At 39.8% G+C, this 13,250-nt stretch overlaps 1 protein-coding gene across 1 annotated transcript in view; it reads right to left on the reverse strand.

Moving 5' to 3' along the window:
- aspg (asparaginase homolog (S. cerevisiae)) overlaps positions 1–13,250 on the reverse strand; it is a 158,554-nt gene that overhangs the window by 59,341 nt on the left and 85,963 nt on the right. Inside the window, exons 8-9 of the mRNA XM_028821645.2 lie at positions 11,984–12,096; positions 2,282–2,467 (exon numbers count right to left, since the gene is read on the reverse strand). Of these exons, the coding sequence (XP_028677478.1) occupies positions 2,282–2,467; positions 11,984–12,096 (299 nt within the window). The remainder of the gene's footprint in view (positions 1–2,281; positions 2,468–11,983; positions 12,097–13,250) is intronic.

Consider the following 13,250-nt stretch of genomic DNA (forward strand, 5'->3'; position numbering starts at 1 on the left):
TCGCCTATTAAAATTTTACATGTCAGAATTGTTCAACCAATTTTGAATACAACTAATCTTGTCCTATTGCATAGCCCATCACTCATACATAAATTACACAATAACATCTATATATATAAAATCCCTATGTGCGTCCAGGTGTCCGTGTGTGGGTGTCTTCTGATGAAGTGCACATGAGCAGGGCACGGGGAGTGCGCGATATTACTGTCAGAGAAAATTAGAGGCATTTTACGGAAATACAAACCAGTATTACTGCGAGAGGAAATTAAAGGTACACAATGCAGTGACGCATTTTACAGCCACATACAAGCCAGTATTACTGTCAGAGGAGATTAAAGGCATATTACCGACGCGCACGCCTGTATTACCGCCAGAGAAAATTAAAGGTATATTATGGACGTACAAGCCAGTGGATGTACAAGCCAGCAGACGTACAAGACGGTATCCTTCAATAAGAGCGCGCACAGGCTTCCTTCAATAAGGGCGTGCCGCGCTCAATTGAGGTTGCCCTTTTGAAGCTTGCCTTTTTGTGCGCGCCCTTATTGAATAGAGCCATACAAGACAGTATTACTGTCACAGAAAATTAAAGACACACAATACACGGCGGCAGCCCACGAAGAACGGTCAGCTCAGCAAGTAAACATCAACAAAAGAAAGGCTGAAAGAAAGAAAAATACGACCAACAAAAAGAATGAGGTCAAAGTCCCTTGCAATTTAATATAGACTGTTCCTACTAATGTTTATGCACTACTGTTCTAGCGCCCGTTATTGTAACGGGCTAAATGACTAGTTATGATATATCCTTTTATTAACAGTAATTCAGCCGGTGGAAGACCGGATGGTGTTAACGGTTGTAGATATTCTATGGGATATTGTAAGTTGATGTTTTCATCTTCCACACTATCACTACCAACTCTTTCAGCAGAGTCTATTGATACGCATTTAACCAATTTGCCGTGTAACCAATCAACAATTTTTACATAAATTCGTTTGACTTCATTGTTTCTCGGTGCTAGGATTGCCCGTGTACTCATTTCTTCTGTTGATAACCCTTCTGGATGAAATTCGTCATTACGACTTGGACATAATAAGTCTTCTTTTATTGGGAACTTAAAGTGAGGGAAACATAAAAATTTATAAGAGCTGAGAGCGCAGGAACTGTGTCTGACAAACGTATTCACACAAATGTGAGGTGCGAGGACTGTGGGCGTGGGCCGTTAACCGTAAAGGGTTGAGAGGAGGGTGGGACTTGATAAAATCTCTTGGAAATAGTCTTGTCTCAAGATTTTTTTTTATAATAGAGAGATTTCTGTAAAAAATACATATGTTTTGGATGCTGTGACACTACGACTAGGTAACTCGACACGAGTAATATGACAATGTTTCATGAACTTTTTATATGATTTGCTGCTGTCCAGCATTGGTTGCCATTGACGCCTATTCTATCAGAAACTTTGTTATCTTAACATTAATAATGTTTCTTTGATATCACTATAAACTACATAGGGCACATGAGCCACAAAAAAAAAGAAATCTTTTTTGGGTGGAGTATTCCCTTAAATTAGTAGGTCAGCTTGAGCTGCAGGACTAATTAAAATTTATGCCCAAGCTGCAGTTCAGGTGTGGTTTATTGCTGCAGGTAGGGGATAAGAAATGGTTCTTGAAGGTGTGACCTGCACTGGACTCTACTTCACAGAGGACAAAATCACAAAGAGCTTTACAAAGTAAAAAGAGTACAATTTAAAGTAACATGATACAATATTAAATCAGTCATTTCCAGATATTGGGGTGGTGGCTTAAAAAATATAATCGGCTCCATAGAGAAGATTCATACATGTGTTCATTTTTGAAAATATGCCATGTTATGATCTGACATATACAAAAAGTAAACAAACAGGCATAAGGAATTATTTTGATCATTGCATTTTCTCTGCTGCTGATACTTCATGTGCTGCAATAATAATAATAAAGCGGCCTGCCTTGTCCAAATACACAGAATTTAAGAAAGTCACATGACAAGATAGATCGATAGATAGATAGATCGATAGATAGATAGGAAAGGCACTATATAATAGATAGATAGATAGATAGATAGATAGATAGATAGATAGATAGATAGATAGATAGATAGATAGATAGATAGATAGATAGATAGATAGATAGATACTTTATTAATCCCAATGGGAAATTCACAAGCCCACATGTGTAGACCAACACCATTACTGAAGTAACCACTTAAAAAAAACTGTACTTATTGTAAATATTACTTGTCAATACTTACTTTGCCTGTTGCATAGCTTTCAGTCACTGAACCACGAAGGCACTGGGTGCAATTAATGATAAGGACTCCTCGATCGGTGGCTTTCTTAAATTCTTCCAGCAAATCTGCCCGGTTATCTGGAGCATTCCCACTCCCATAAGTTTCCAGTACTATTCCTTCCATGGGGGGTTGGAGGAAGGCCCTGACCTGTTGAAAAATATAAAATGAGATATGTTGAAGAGATTTATAAGTCTTTATTACTTAGGGTTGATGCCAGAATGCATAAACTACAATTCGAAAAAACAAGAAGTTCCTCAGAGTGAACACTTGCACAACAATGGGGAAGCTGGTCTCCGCGTCTCAGTACCCGTATGGATTTTTCGTGTTTTATGTTTTAGGTCTTACCTCATTTACCGAAATCCGATTGGATCGGCCGCACGATATTTTCTAGGTCCCGCCCTCTCTGTCTTGTGTGACGCGTCAGGCGGCCTTTGAAGCATCTGCTTTGAAAGCATCGCACCGTGCCCCGCGCATGCGCACTTCACCAGAAGACACACACACGGACACTGGACGCACACAGGGGTTTTATTAAAGAGGATAATTACTTCTTTTTTTTTTTTTTTATATATAAATAGTTTTCACAGGAGGGCTGGAGCTGTGCAGAAAACCTGCAAATGAAACCCTCCTTGGGACCACTTAAAACATGTAACTTCTGAATCATCCTCCCACATTATGAAATTCTTCACTTGAAGCTGCTTCACAAAATTAAAGATTAATTAGTATTTTTTCCTTAAATCTACAAAATAGCTAACAGTACAACAAGGCTGGTTTAAACTAGGGCCTCCACACTTCCATCTCTCCAAGGAACACAAAGAAGTTATCTGCCTCTATCCAATTTTAAAATCACATTTAACGGGGGCTGAACCATCACTGTTCTTACAATTGGGTTTAAAAGAAGGAACAGTGGGATTCGTAATGGTGTTGTAATTTAAAGAAGTGTCAATAGAAAAAATAATATAGAAACTCTGCTAATAACAAAAACACACTGATGTTGTATTAATATGGGCAGTATGTTAACACACTGGTCAGACTGGCTGCTTCATTGATCCATCGCCCTGGGTTTGAATGTCATGCCCAGTTGGTTCCTGAGTGGCATTTGCATGTTCTTGAGATGTCTGTGTGGAGTTTTATCTCATACCCTGTAAACGTGTACTGAATAATTCTGAATTGGGCCGTAAAGTCGTATTGTGTGTTTATAGCCTCTGATGGTCTGGCATGCCATGCTCAGTTGGCTCTGGATAAGATAATTAAGTGAATTTACGTAAGTTCTTATAAAAAACATATTAACTTGAGTAACTGATTGATAGCTTATTTGGTGGTGCCCCTTCAGTCACACTATTTATTGTACACATTAAACAAAACTGCTTTCCACAAGATGTAGTCTTGACTCACAGAAAATTAACTTCCATATCTGCTGTAATACATCTTTTACCTAACTGCATACATTCTAATTAAACTGACAGGACAAAAAGGCTGCCATAAGCTAAATATGAATTTGCACACTTACTGCGCCAGCTTGCGCAACTCTGGCCATGCACACTACTCTTTTGCCAGCAGCCTACTGGGCACATAATGTCCTTCCCTCCAGTTTTCTGCCTAGACTTGAGAATTTCAACAAGAGGAAATCAGCACATGGGCAATGGCCCTCAGAGGAATATAATGTTGTTGGAGTTTAAATACAAATCTGCCTCCCATTGGTCTTCCATCTGTTGGCGCTCTCCATCCAACAACATTAAGGTAATTGATGTGGGTGATAAACACATGCAGCATGTCCTGTTTAAAGCAACAGCCGGCATCTGGAAATTAAATGCTGGCTTTATAGTAACATAGTTTCATTAAATAGTAACATTTTAACACAAAATAATTTGTCCCTAGCAGCTAAAATATGCATTAATTGAATACTTTCAAGTATATGATACCCATTGGTGGTAAGGAGAGGAAAGGGGGGGGGGGGTGGTTCTGAAATTGAAATATTTAATGCTAAACAGGCCATTTCACGAGCCGTCGGATAAGTGAGCATCCCAGAGGAATCCTAAAATTTTTTACAACCCCAGACACTCTGGGGAGGGAGAGGTGGTGAAGGGAGCCCAGGGCCTTTGTTTAAATTATCTTCCAAGATTCTCGAAATTCAAATTTGGTAATTAGCCGTAGTGTTTTTCCCACACAAAAAAAAAGTCCAACTTTTGTTTTAGTCTGACAGCAGGGGGCAGAGGTTGTAACTAATAAAAACTGTAACTAACATTGTAAATATTCTCTATTTACAAATATGTCCACAACAGGAAACGTAAAAACTTGCAACTTATGGTCTCCCTAGGGGCAATAAAACGTAAGAGAGCTAGAGGCTGTTAGGAAAAGGCTGTATTCACTTTGTAAGATTTATATCCCCGGATGTGACACTTCCACATGAATACAAAACATCTGCACAATATATCATATTTACTGCAAAGGTGTCCCGGGCTCCTAACCTGGGAGTATCTGAGGTCAATAGATAAAACGCTTCTTATGTTAGGTGATGTCACACTGGCAGGAGACACCGTCTGCCTAGGAATCAATTATTAGAGCAATAAGGGAAGCAGGGAAATCCAAAAGAGAGCGAGAAGTATAAGATGAACCAGTCGTAACACCACACCCTGACATTTGTAAAAAGAAGGCTGAGATACTGGGTGGGTGTAAAACTCCTTTGGCGATTAATGCAAAAGGAGGATGAGAAAATGTATAAGTAACTCTTATACTCTGGTGCTTCTACATATACAGTCATATGAAAAAGTTTGGGAACTCTTCTCAGCCTGCATAATAATTGACTCTCCTTTCAACAAAAAAAGATAACAGTGGTATGTCTTTCATTTCCTAGGAACATCTGAGTACTGCAGTGTTTTCTGAACAAAGATTTTTAGTGACGCAGTATTTAGTTGTATGAAATTAAATCAAATGTGAAAAACTGGCTGAGCACAAATGTCGGTCCCCTTGTAATTTTGCTGATTTGAATGCCTGTCACTGTTCAATGCTGATTACTTATAACACCAAATTGGTTGATGAGCTTGTTAAGCCTTGAAGTTAATAGACAGGTGTGTCCAATCATGAGATATAAAGAGATTTAAGGTGGTCAATTGCAAGTTGTGCTGCCCTTTGACTCTCCTCTGAAGAGTGACAGCATGGGATCCTCAAAGCAACTGTCAAAAGATCTGAAAACAAAGATTGTCCAGTCTCACGGTTTAGGGGAAGGCTACACAAAGCCATCTCAGAGGTTTAAACTGTCAGTTTCAACTGTAAGGAATGGAATCAGGAAATGGAAGGCCACAGGCACAGTTGCTGTTAAACCTGTTAAATATGCGCACGATTGTGAGAATGGTTACAGACAACCAACGGATCACCTCCAAAGACCTGCAAGAACATCTTGCTGCAGATGGTGTATCTGTACATCATTCTACAATTCAGAGCAATTTGCAAAAAGAACATCTGTATGGCTGGCAGGGTGATGAGAAAGAAGCCCTTTCTGCACTCACGTCACAAACAGAGTCGCTCGTTGTATGCAAATGCTCATTTAGACAAGCCAGATTCATTTTGGAACAAAGTGCTTTGGACTGATCTGACAAAAATTGAGTTATTTGGTCATTACAGAAAGCGCTTTGCATGGCGGAAGAAGAACACTGCATTTCAAGAACAACACCTGCTACCTACTGTCAAATTTGGTGGAGGTTCCATCATGCTATGGGGCTGTGTGGCTAGTTCAGGGACTGGGGCTCTTGTTGAAGTCGAGGGTCGGATGAATTCAACTGAATATCAACAAATTCTTCAGGATAATGTTCAAGCATCAGTCACAAAGTTGAAGTTACGCAGGGGTTGGATATTCCAACAAGACAATGACCAAAAACACAGTTCGAAATCTACAAAGGCATTCATGCAGAGGGAGAAGTACAATGTTCTGAAATGGCCGTCACAGTCCCCTGACTTGAAGATCATCGAAAATCTATGGGATGATTTGAAGCAGGTTGTCCATGGCTCGGCAGCCATAAAATTTAACTGAACTGGAGAGATTTTGTATGGAAGAATGGTCAGAAATACCTCCATCCAGAATCCAGACCCTCATCAAAGGCTATATAGGAGGACAGCGTCTAGAGGCTGTTAGATTTACAAAAGGAGGCTCAACTAAGTATTGATGTCATATTTCTGTTGGGGTGCCCAAATTTATGCACCTGTCTAATTTTGTTATGATGCATATTGCATATTTTCTGTAAATCCAATAAACTTAATGGCGCTGCTGAAATCCTACTGTTTCCATAAGGCATGTCATATATTAAAAGGACGTTGCTACTTTGAAAGCTCAGCCAATAATAAACAAAAATCCAAAGAATTAAGAGGGTTCCCAAACTTTTTCATATGACTGTACTTGTAACTTGAAAGCTTAAATGCTCATTGTACTGTAAATATACTTGCAGGGTTAGGTGATACACTGAGAATTTAGTGATACTGATAATAAGAAGCTCACACCAAACTCATTTTCTTCACATCGGTATTTTCAGTAAAAGCTCTCACCTACTTTATCCTTTCAGTATTGTATTCAGTATTCAGTACTGCATCCAATCCAGAGCTTCCAAGTCATTCAGCCATCGCTCATCATTGCAGCGAAAAGTGTGACAGGCATAAGAAAACATGAGCGCTAACACTGAAACCCAGCAGAAACAAATGAAGAAAAGCTGGTATGAAAAAAAAAATGCAGTGTTGATTGCTCACATTTTGGCTTCAACAATACTGAACAAACAGAAGTCAAATGTAAATTCAAAAAAATGTTGCTGTGAGCAAACATAACATACTGTAAGTAACTTGTTTCATCACTCACGTCTGTTGACCATGGCTTACGAAGAGTGCATGGCCAAATAAAACAAAACTAAGTTTGAAGAAGGGTGAAATGATAAATGATTCACCAAAGCACCCTCTTTAACACAAGCAATGCCAGTCTGCATGCAAAAGACTCATGCAGATGGAAAGAGATACCGAACACGAGCGTGTACTTTATAGTGAATTTATACTGAAATTCACCAGGCTAATACGGTGGAGCATTTTAAAAAAACTGCTAAAAACCCATTTTAACATGGCTTTCTCAGAGCTTCATTTTAGTGTAACCCTGATATTCTGTGTATGCATTTAATTATCGTTATTATCATGGCTCCAAAATCCATACTGCCCCCTACTTTCGCTGCTCTTCCTTTTCTGGTTTTCTGTGGTGCCAATCTGCGCCACCACCACCTGATCAGGAAAACCATGCAGTCTCGACATTGATGAATTGAAGGCCAGAGGTCCACATGGCCATCATCATCATCTAATTCTTCCACATGAAGCGTGAAAACCATGAGGACTGACTGAGATCATTTATGTGAGGTAGAGTTGGGGCTGGGTGGTCTCGTGGCCTTGGAACCCCTGCGCATTTTTTTTTTCTCCAGCCCTCTGGAGTTTTTTTTTTTGTTTTTTTTTCTGCCCTCCTGGCCATCAGATCTTACTTTATTCTTTGTTACTCAGCCTAATTTTATTATTAAATGTTTCTTTCTTCATCTTGTAAAGCACTTTGAGCTACATAATTTGCTAAGCTAAAATCAGTTAGTCATTTTGCAGCCACAACAGATCTCTCATCAATTAGGTCAATTTTATTATTAAATCAGGAACTCTTTCACTTACCTTTCGACACCTTCATACTTTGCATAAATTTTCAAAAACGTACACAATGTCAGGTATGCAGATTTAGACACCTAATCTTTATATATAATATTCTACCGTGGCTGTTCGTTTGTCTGTCCAGGATTTTAAATCACCTGTAGCTCGCACACCGTTTGAACTATTGACCTGAAATTTGGTACACATATACTACGTGACGTCTACTATCCACTTTCAGGGTGATGATTGACCTCCAAGGGTATTCCTCTTTTTATTTTTATTTTATTTTATTGTACAATCAGCTCTCGCCAGCAGGCAGCAGGGCGGCCGTGCGGTGCATGTGTACAGGCGCAGTTCTCATTCCCTACCACCTTCACCGCCACTTCCCCTACCTCTTCATATCTTAAATCATTCTTAAGGGAGTTTCAAAGTGCCAGCTTAAGTGAAAATTTAAAGAAAACAAACTAAGTAACTGCAATACAAACTCTGACTTAATCAGTTTTAACGCGAAAAGATGCCGATGAGAGAAGAGAAGAAGCGGGCCACTAGGGTGGAAAAAAGAAGAGCTGCTCAGGAAGCAGCAAGCACATCAACATCTGAGCAAACGAATGCTAAACACACAGAGAAAGAGTTTGAAAACTAGGAACGCTCAAGTCAAGTGTATTCACTGCACATTATCGTGCAGTGCGCCGTTACTGGTATTGAATACATGTTAAATAACCATAATTCGTTTGTATTTCCATGAATTATGTCCTTGAATTATTTGTAAGCCACTGAGATGAGGCGAGTACAGCTTCAATAGTTTAAAACATAATCCTACAGCATATCATGAGATGTCATGGTTAGATATCTAGAAGCCATGACAACTAAACACGGTTATAAACACCCATAAAAAAGTTGGGTTTTTAAACCTACTGTCAATTTATAGTTATCAATTTAAATGTGATATGGATTTAAGGTCACATCACCCAGCCCAAAACTAGCATACTTACGTAACTACACATAAAAGTAAATAACATGTTTAAGAAGAAACAACTTTCTAAAACAAAGTATTTATTGTAGAGTAATATTCGCACAAGATTCAAATTTGTCATCTGTGACCTGTACATAAATTATAAGGAAGCAAAGGTATGAACAAAAAGTCAAACGTATTGCCCTTTACACATAAGACAGAATTTAAAATTGAGATTGTTATAAATCAAGGATGCGGGTGTGTCAATAAGATTGTGTTAGAAAACAATGAAGGGAAGCACAATCCTAGGAGTATGTCACAATGTGGCAAACTTTATAATATTATCAAAAAAAGCATATTTAAATTTAAAAGGGAGGCAGTATGGTGAAGTAGACAGGCCTTGGACCTTAAACCCAAAAAGAGTTCTTATGATCAAATTATTTGTTAAACTAAAATTAGATTAAAAGACACATCAAATTAAACCCATAACAACACTTCCAAGAAAAATGTAAATTAAAAAAAGAATGGAAACCCCAGGCAGTGTTGATTACCCATAACCCCCTCCAGTCTTGTAAATTTAATGAGTAACCGAGATGGAGTAGTAGCATCAAGGCGTGCAGTCACACAAAGCTTCCTGGGGTCATGGAAATTGGGTCTCCAAGCCAAGGTCATCCACTTTCCCTCCAAGGAAGCTGTGGTTGACCACTTGTCAAAAAAATACTAGCACCTGATGGCTGTTAATCTCAGACGCAGAGAGTTCCATAAGAACTACCCTAGGTTCTTGTCTATAAGCCGGACTCATGTATAAGCCGGAGACCAAAAATCATACGAATTTTTAAAATAAAATCGTATCATAGATAAGCCGGACTCATGGATAAGCCGAACGTACTATAACCTATAACTAATAGAAGGGAGGGAGGTCAGTGGTCTCACTCGCACCCATTTAATTTCTTTAAGGGGGGAGAGAGTGTGAGATATTGGCGTCTCTCTCACTCCCCGCATGGCGCGGTTGGAGCGGCCGGAGCGCGTTCTTTCTACTCTGGGCGTCGCCGAGTCAACACGCGTGCGTAGCGGTCATTTAAATTGTGATTTTATATGTAAGCATATTTAAATATATATCGCGGATTTTTTGCTGGTTCGCGGATTTCTGCGGACAATGGGTCTTTTAATTTCTGGTACATGCTTCCTCAGTTGGTTTGCCCAGTTGATTTCATACAAGGGACGCTATTGGCAGATGGCTGAGAAGCTAGATTGCTTACTTTTCTCTCACTCTTGCGCTGACTATCTGTGATCCTGACGTATGGGGATTGAGCAGGGGGGCTGTTTGCACACCTAGACGATACGGACGCTCGTCTAAAAATGCTGAAAGATTATCTTCACGTTGCTATCTTTTGTAAAGCTGATTCCTGAAAAGACATGCTGCACAGTGCTTCGCACACTTAAAAGCTCGAAGGGCACGTATTGATTTTTGACTGAAAAACAAACTCTGTCTCTCTCTCTCTCTCTCTTCCTGCTCCTGACGGAGGGGGTGTGAGCTGCCGCCTTCAACAGCTTTGTGCCGCGGTGCTTCGCATACTTAAAAGCCAAACAGACATATTGATTTGTTTGCTTCACTCCTTTGAAGAGGAAGATATGTTTGCATTCTTTTAATTGTGAAACGGAACTGTCATCTCTGTCTTGTCATGGAGCACAGTTTAAACTTTTGAAAAAGAGACAAATGTTTGTTTGCAGTGTTTGAATAACGTTCCTGTCTCTCTACAACCTCCTGTGTTTCTGCGCAAATCTGTGACCCAAGCATGACAATATAAAAATAACCATATAAACATATGGTTTCTACTTTGCGGATTTTCTTATTTCGCGGGTGGCTCTGGAACGCAACCCCCGCGATGGAGGAGGGATTACTGTATAAGCCGGACTTATGTATAAGCCGATATTCTATTTTTTCATTTTCACAACTTTTTTCCTTAGATAAGCCGCGGCTTATAGACAAGAACTTAGGGTATATCATAAATGAAGATTTCCAGAGGACTAAAGGAAAGAAAGAATCGGAGCCTTCCATTGGGAGCAGCAGCAGAAGCTGTGCACAAAGACTAAAACTCTTTCTTGAAACAGCGATAGGTGGAATGAAGTGGATATCAAGGAGCAAGAAAATATGAGGCAGGAGAAGAATGTTCAATGACAGAATTTTAAAAATGAGGTTTGAGATGCAGGTCCAAAAGGACAAGGTGGAGGACAGTCCTAAAACATGGAGTTAAAAGGTACCAGGAACATTATGGCCCACAGATGGCACAACAAATCAAATGCTAGTTCCATGGCAAAATATTTATTGGGTCAGGTTAGAAAAAAAAATGTACAAATTTAAACTAAACATTTAATGAAACAAAAGTCTCTATTACTGGCTACATCAACTTGTGTGGCAGCCAAATGTCCCAATTTCTGTCACCTAAACAACAAGCATCACACCATTCAAAGTTCACAAAGATGGCTCAATCACAGTTTCCCAGAGTTACAAAATGGGGGTAAAGAGCATCCAAACTCTGATAACTGGATGGCCGTGTTTTTAGTTATGACTTTGAGAGAGCAGCCTTTGGGGGCAGTTGCTTCCCTGGGGCATTAAGGTGCAGTCTTTTGTCTTCTTAAAAATGCCAAGGTGCTAAAAATGCTGCCCAACCACTTAGGTCCTGTAATTATAACATACTGCAAAACATGCTTGGTTTGCTTGGTTTAAGGCACAGAGTAATTTGTGGTCCTGACCAATGTGTGACCTTAATGGTCACAGCACCTAATTAAACTTCCATTCCTTGGTACAAAGTTCGTATATTTAAGCTCACATCCCCCTATGAAGACCTACAGAATTCTCCACAATACCTGACATTGCACATTACGGCCTAGCCAACATGTCAGCCAGTAGGTATCAGGTACCATATAGACACTGCTATATTCTGGACTTTGAAACTCACACTTGAGTTGAAAACTTGAAAATGTGAAGATGAGGGCAAACTCTTCAGGCTGTTGTACAGACTAGCATGTCTTGGTTATAAACACCTGAACCAGAGTTCACTTACAGTTTCAGCCGTGATCCCGGGAAACAACCTCAGGAGTCCGACGTTTCTGTTCATGTTGATGTGTACCAGAAACTTTTTGGTAGTGTTGGCTCTCCAAACGGTGTCCCAGTTAACTAGAGGTAAAGGAAATAAAAATACTAAATTAACAACTGGATTATACATAAGAGTAATTAATAATCTAACCGCACATTAAAAATCTGGACAATAATAAATATAGTCAGAGGGTTCCACAAATTCAGAATCTTTCTTGCCAGAAACAATAGTTCAGGAATTATAATTGATACCCATTTGGTATATCTGTGCCCTACTGGTTTCTAACTATGATCCAAGAAGAACATAACTGAAGTATTCCATGGCCTTACCCATCGCAACATCCTTTGAACAAGACAACGTTGATAGAAACTCCCAATTGCTTTCCTAATTCCATGCCTCTGAACTACAAAGGGCTTAACCTAAAAGTTCTGTGGTCTTCCAGATCTCAGTAGTATAAAACAATGGGACCAGTACATAGCTTTGTCAGTCCTAATGAGGCCTCAACTAGAAAGATTCAAAGCCATTGTAATCCTTGGTCTTAAACAAGGGAACTTAACAACAAACAATGGAATATGGCAAGTGTTAGTCCTAATCTGCACAATGCTCTTTTTCAAACAGTATGCATATATACTGTACACAGACAGAAAGACAGACACACACATTTACATTTGACAAGGGGAATGAGACAAAGTGTACAAGTCAGGTGAGGAGCTTATTTCTTGCTGCAATTTTCTGCAACTGCAGTTCAGCATCAGAAAAATCAAGGAAATGGTTATTGATGTTCACCATTCCAAAGCGCCTCTATCCCCAGTCACTATTCCTGGAGTGAATGTGGTAGACTGTTGCAAGTACTTGGGGTTACACACACTAATGGCAGCCTGGACTGTTCTACTAACACAGAGGAACTGCAGAAGAAAGGGTAGAGCACACTCTTATCCTAAGAGACCGCGTTCCTTTAATGTGGGTAGTGACATCCTTTACACGTTCTATAACTCTGCAGTGGCCAGTGGTGTGGTAACTGAGCCAGTAACCCACTTCAAGACAGGCCCACCAAATCAACAAGCTGATTAAGAAGGCAGGCTCAGTTATGGGACCAGCTGGAGGTTGTAGCAGAGGAGAGAATGAAGACAAACCTGATGGCCATTTTCAACAATGTTGCATATCCTCACAGGTGGCTCAGTGGTAGTGCTGCTGCTTTGCAGTACGGAGATTGTGGGTTTGCTTCCCGGGTTCT

Source organism: Erpetoichthys calabaricus, chromosome 16, assembly GCF_900747795.2.
Source record: "Erpetoichthys calabaricus chromosome 16, fErpCal1.3, whole genome shotgun sequence".
Lineage (NCBI taxonomy): Eukaryota > Metazoa > Chordata > Cladistia > Polypteriformes > Polypteridae > Erpetoichthys > Erpetoichthys calabaricus.